Source organism: Crocodylus siamensis, chromosome 4 (genome assembly GCF_052110815.1).
Source record: "Crocodylus siamensis isolate JL-2025a chromosome 4, ASM5211081v1, whole genome shotgun sequence".
NCBI lineage: Eukaryota > Metazoa > Chordata > Crocodylia > Crocodylidae > Crocodylus > Crocodylus siamensis.
Genome location: NC_143398.1, coordinates 198934026 through 198940267, shown reverse-complemented (window position 1 = coordinate 198940267; position 6242 = coordinate 198934026). Strand labels below are relative to the sequence as shown.

Here is a 6242-nt window from a genome sequence, read left to right as displayed (position 1 = left end):
CTGAAAAGGTCACACAATAATTCCATTTAACGTTAAGTATACAGGTGGTGTGACATTTTACAGTACTTCAGCTACACGTTTTGACAAATGTCATGCTTTTACTCTAAATGGCTTATTTTTAATTCTTTGTTTTCTATGTAGTTTCAGTTCAAAGAGTATACCCTTTTGTAGATGGCCCACCTGGTATGTAAGTAATGTGCAATTTCTCCCTTCTCCATGTGGACCAAACTGCTTCACCCACAAAACAAATTCAGAGAACAAATGCCTAAAGATGCAAAAAACCTATAAAATTTAGAAAAATTAACTAAATTTACAAATTAACAAAAACACTAATTTAACTGAGATGAATTATTTTATTTACAAAATATAACCAGGCCTGTGTAACTGTTTTGCTCTCAAAAAGAAAATACTCTCTCAAAGAACAGATTTAACCCAAGCCTTAGCAAGTACAGTAAATTATTAAAAAAGTGGTACTGAAAAAAGATCTGATGAACTTGCACTTTATAAACTTGCACTTTGTACAAAATCTCCTCTGAAAGACAGTTCAGTAACAGATTTAAAAATGTAAAAGTTGGAGCTGCAAAAAAACAAACAAAAAAAGAAACCAAGCATGTTCATGTCTAACTGCATATCATTATGTTATTTTCGTCTGTGTGGAGAACTCTCCCTTCGCCGGTCTTCATTTTTCCTTGATTCTCTGTATTGATCTGTATATCGTTTGTATTTTTCTGAGTGTTTCTCTCCACCATTTCGATATCGGTCTTCCTGCTGTTCCTCTTTGGGACTTGAATTATTTCGGTATCTTTCTCTAGATTTGGACCTCTCCTTTCTTCTGCTGTGATGGTCACTGTCTTTATTCCATGCTTTGTCCTTTTCACTATCAGAAAAAGAAGTTCTTCTCTCTGCTCTCTTCTTTTTTGAAGTACTGTGTTTATTTTCCAAGTCCCTACTTCTTTCATGGTCCCTGTCCTTTCCACTTCGGTAACTGCTTCTGTCGGTGGAATCATCTCTGCGATAGGAATATTTTGAAACCTCATCTCTCCTATTTGGATCTCTCAAGCTTCTGTCGACGTTTCTTTCTGACTTTCTCTCAACATCATTTCTTTCTTCCTGCTGCCTTCTTTCCTTTTTCTTTTCAAGTTGTTTTCTTTTACTGCTTTGCTTTTTCCTGGTAACTCTATCGTGTTCTTTATTTTTCCTTTGCATCTTCTTTTTTCCTTTAGCAGCATCTAGAAATATAAAGTAACGTGTTTTAATTCATTCAATTTCCTTAATTATACATAACCAGCAAGCTAAAAATATATAGGAGTTTTATGGAGAAACATTTTACCAAAATTTCACACTTTAAAAGTTATATGTCCACAGGGATAAACAATGTGCTTGGCGCTCCTTCCCTAAACTATGTACCTGCAAACAGGCTGGGAGAATCTGCCCCTGTTCTACTGGGGAGTCAGCGCTTTATTTTTAAGTAGCAGCAGGCCTGTTGTTTAAAAATAAAGGAATTAGCTAAACAACACCTATAAGGAAAGGGGCAACTTTGTGAACCAGCCACCATTCTCAAGATTACCTGACATTTTGTGCTAATTGAATACCTCATCAATTAGGCTTCAATGTTGGCCTGTGCCCACCCCCAACCTTCATTTAATGACAGTAATGTTGCATCAGAACATATATCATCTATCCTAGTCTTGGAACAGGAGCTCCCACTTTTCACTGCCAACTTTCAATATTCCTCAAAGATCACCATGAATATTTATCAAACTTTCAACTGAAAATGGGGCTGGGGAGGAATTGAGGAACAGCTTGATCCACACACTATGTACCATTGTTCCTTAAACCATATTTTGAGAATCAGTCTTAATTCACTAATCCATTGCTGACCTCAGTATTGCTGTTCTCAGGAGACAAAACTAAAAAAACCCAGTTCAAACAGGATACTATGGTACAAGAAGTCATACACAAATTAGACTGTGTTAAGTATGGTTTAAACAGGGACTATGGATTCTTATTTTATTACCTGGATTAGCTTTTGTGACACCCTTTCTGTCTCTGGGTGTATTGCTCATTTGCTTTTCTCTCCTAGCACTCTCTCACTCTTCTCTTGCCTCTTGTATTCTAATTCATCTCTCCTCCTTATATTTTGCTTTCTGTAAGTCTTTCACACCATCTCATGAAGTGAACTTGGGTTTATGAAAGCTTATGTGTGCTCTTTCTCTATATATAATCTTATTTAGTTTGTCTATGAAAGCACATATATATCCATACTGCCCTTAAATTTATTTCTCCCATAAACTAAGGGAAAAAGATTTTGCATTTCTTCCTACCTACATTACCTAAAATGCTGTTAGTAACATAGTCCAGTACTTTGTACTGGAGCTTTCACCATCGCCACTGCCAGGAAACATCAGGGAAAAAAAATCCCTACTTCCTGAAAACTCATTCTAATGCTGAATATCACTGGCAACTTTAGCAACAAAGAAGTAAAAGAAACTTCCCAAATGCAGTGCATTTATTAGTCAGATCTGCCAATCAGCTGGTCCAAAAGTAAAAGGTCACTTAGATTACCATTACCTTTGTATTTTTTTATATTTAATTATTAGGTTAAGATTTTGGGTGGAACATAATTACAGTTTTGGGTGGAAACTATGTGCTTTGGTCTATTATTTGGTTAGATGACAAGGGGAGTAAGGGGCTTCAGTCAGATTTGTGCAGCTGTGGGTGCCACTACAGCATAAAAGCCCTGCTGACAAAGATTTTTATTAATGTAGATGCCTAAAATGTTGGGGACTGAAAGAGGTGGGTTCCAAGGTGTTCGCGATCACAGTGCTTATATTAACATTATAATGAGGGTCCTACTTAATTTGCGATTTCATGGAAACCATGAAATCTGTGAACTAAAATATTAAAAAACCCCAACTTGCTAAAAATAAAATGCTGGCTCCCCAGTGGGACCTAGCAGTCCTTGTGGCTGCTTAGACATGGCCCTCACAGCCTGCCAGAAGGAGAAGTGAGAAGGGGTTGGGGGCAGCCATGACAGTGGCTGCCCATCACTACTGCTGCTGATTAGCTGAGAGGGCTGCCCATCACAGGCCCTGCCCCTCTTGACAAAAATCAAAGGCGAGGGGCAGGCTTACTGCACATAACTGTCTCTGCTCACTGCAACTTAGGTTGATCCCCAATTATAATATTGTCACAGCATTTAAAACAATGCACACTCACTGGGCAACTGGAGAGGAGACCATTAGTTCTTCAAGGGGATTCAGTGGAAGAACAAAAGACTAATCCCCAGCTCACTATTGTAACACATCAAGACTTTGCCAAAAATCTTTTTTTTTTTTTTATTATGCCAATTGGTCAATAGAACAAGGCCTTTATGAGCTACAAGTAAAACACTCACATTACACTGGTTTCAGTAATATAGTCTAAATGCAACCCTCCGAGTCTGATTTCAGGGTTGTCAGTACTTCATTTATGATGTACTTAAATCAGTAGCTTAAGTCAAATATTTTAAAATATGTTACATGTTTTTCTCTCTTTTCTTTTTTTCAACCATATGCAAGCTTGTTAATCCACCAGGATGGCTTTAGTAGCTGTAGCCAGTTATAGCCGAGTTGCTGGCAGGTGAAATTTTTTTTTTTTTTTTTTTACTGGGTGTCACTCAATCTCAGCTTTAGTTATCTCCTCAATACAATCCTGTTTAGCAGTTTAACTCAGTATATTGCTGAAGCTGAAGTTGTTTTTCAGTCGTCTTTTAACATTCACTTTGGAAATTAACCAGAATAAAAACAACATTTCTACACCAGAACTGTTTTTGTATCTAGTTCATTTCCTTTCTGCTGTAAAAAAACAGCATATTTCTCTAGCTCCTACTCCATAAATCATCACATGTGTACAAAGTTTCCAGCACAAGAAGCAAGAATTCTTAAGTTGTTCCCCAACCGAAGCTCCTGGCAACAAGCATCAAAATGCCAGACCTAGCTGCTAGATCAGTACTAACTACACTATTAAAAAGAGCTGACAAATATATTAAGAGAACGCCCCCAAGAAATGTTTTCCATAATTCCACTGAGTCATCATAATCTATAAAAATGAGCAAAAACATTAAGAATCTGAACCATAACCAAGAACTGTGTGAAGTTTACACCATGAGAGAACATAAAGGTATAAAAAAGGTCCGTTTCTCTCACAAAAGTGTTATACCCAGCAACTTAGTTAATAATAGTTTTTGACATATTTCAGCTTGTGGTATAAATAAATGAAAACATACTGTTGAGATCATGAAAATGAATGTCTTTATAAATCTGTTCCTGAATGAGAAAAAAGGCAAAATGATGAAAGAGAATGTCTTAAATCCACAAAAAAACATGCTCTCACTGGCAGACTGCAGACTCAGTTGGTTTATCACTAAGGACTTACCTCTTTGGTTCCCATCAAGCAGCTCAGCAGAGCTGCAGCTGTCTATGTAGGAACCATCTGGCTCTTTGCTGAACTAACGCCTCTGACCCTGTTAAACTGTGCTCTCCTTTAGTCATTAATATAATAGCTGTCTAATGAAAACAATGGAAAGCAAGTTTTCAACAGAGAACAAAAATGCATATCTAATTTATGAGTAATTTGTAGTGCCTGCATATTTATTAACCAGTGCATTCTCTTTTAATATTATATAATAAATAAAATTAGTTTTGAATCAGCAAGGATCCTAACTACAGAAGTTCATGCTGTGTTATCATCTGCTCTCATATAACATGCAATTCAGGAGACCACCAGTCTGGACTGGTCTAGCAGGAATATTTTAGATTAACAATGTTTATTATGCTTCATGTTAAACAGTAGATTTAATATCAGCAAACCAACCTCAGAAAAAAATAGTAATTATAATTATATTGCTACTCGTCAGCAAAAGTTTATCGCCCTTGGAGAATTCTCACAAGACAAGAGTTTTTGTTATAGTGGCATTTTACATTGTTCATTAGGAATAAGAATTTGTAAACGGGTTTGGTAAATGAGATTTGTAAAGAAGCTAAATCAAATGTAAAGAAATTGAGTTTGATGGACATGGCAAGAAACCCCTCCAAATAAGAACTGACCCATTATAGCTACAAACCAACCAACCCGCCCTACAGGTGCAAACATTAACAGTTCACCAGTCAGCCTTCCAAAAGATGTGGCCCAGTCTTTATAAAACAAAAGTTAAGAAAGGAAATGCTAATTTTCTAGTTCAACATTTTGCAATAGAGATCATGAGCTGAAGGAAAAGCCCGCAAGATAAAATGCCCCTCTTTTTGGCCTCTGGAAACTGAACACAGTATTTATAACTTCTACAATGAAAAATAGGATAGCTAAAAAACACTTTATTTTGCTTTTTCCTAGAATTAATCACAATTAGTGCTGGGAGTTTTTACAGCATGAAGGCTAACAACACAAGTGATTAACAATGGTTATTTGTCCCCATACAAAGTTTATACAGACCCAGTAAAGAGCATAAGATAACTGGCAGTTGCTGCTTCATACCTGAATCACTGCTAGAAGAGTCACTGGTACTGGATGACTCTGTACTACTACTGATGCTCTCAGAATCCGATTCTGAAGAGGAATCTGACTCTGAGGAAGATGAGGAGGTATCTGATGATTCAACATCTTGTTTCTGGGTCATAATTATCTTTGGTGCATTTTTTAGATGTTCTCGTAATTCATCCCTAGCAAACAACAACAAAAACCAATATTTCCCTCAATCCTTAAACAGCAAGTCAAGCAAATGTGAAATCAGAGTTAAAACAAAAGCAAGCCATACGTTAGTCCTCCAAGACCAATAGAAGTGAAGAAATTGATAGCAAATCGAGTGTTTCTTGGGTTATCTCGAGGTAATAATCCTTCAAAGAAGGGCTGCAGTGTTCTGACAAAAAACAAAACAAAATAAAACATTTGAATTAAACCTCAGGCTTCACACCACTCTTAACTTCAACAAACGTTGGTTGGAAAAATAAGCCACATGAAGATCTACTGGCCCAAAAGAGTTTTCATTTGTGCAATTGTTTTTGCAAACCCTGTGATACATCAAAAAAGTAATACACTTTCTGGGTCTGCTAAAATTAATGTTCTTTCAGAAGAATTTTAGAGATATTTTCACAATATAGTGGTAGTTTCTAAGAAGACAAAGTAAGTGCCTAACTCTGCCAGCCTGCAAGAGGACCCCCCCTCCCTGTGTTTTTCTCCTTTAAAGAAAAAAATCCGGACTTTACCAC

The 6242-nt window shown here is 36.7% G+C and overlaps 1 protein-coding gene across 2 annotated transcripts in view; it reads right to left on the bottom strand.

Annotated features, from left to right (window-relative positions):
• Window positions 1-333: 333 nt before the first annotated feature.
• Window positions 334-6242, bottom strand: part of CWC22 (CWC22 spliceosome associated protein) — a 77046-nt gene continuing 71137 nt past the window's right edge. For both annotated transcript variants that reach the window (XM_090045310.1, XM_090045309.1), the window contains exons 17-19: window positions 5792-5893; window positions 5512-5696; window positions 334-1229 (exon numbers count right to left, since the gene is read on the bottom strand). In XM_090045310.1, coding sequence (XP_089901436.1) covers window positions 640-1229; window positions 5512-5696; window positions 5792-5893 — 877 coding nt within the window. In that variant the 3' untranslated portion in view covers window positions 334-639. The remainder of the gene's footprint in view (window positions 1230-5511; window positions 5697-5791; window positions 5894-6242) is intronic.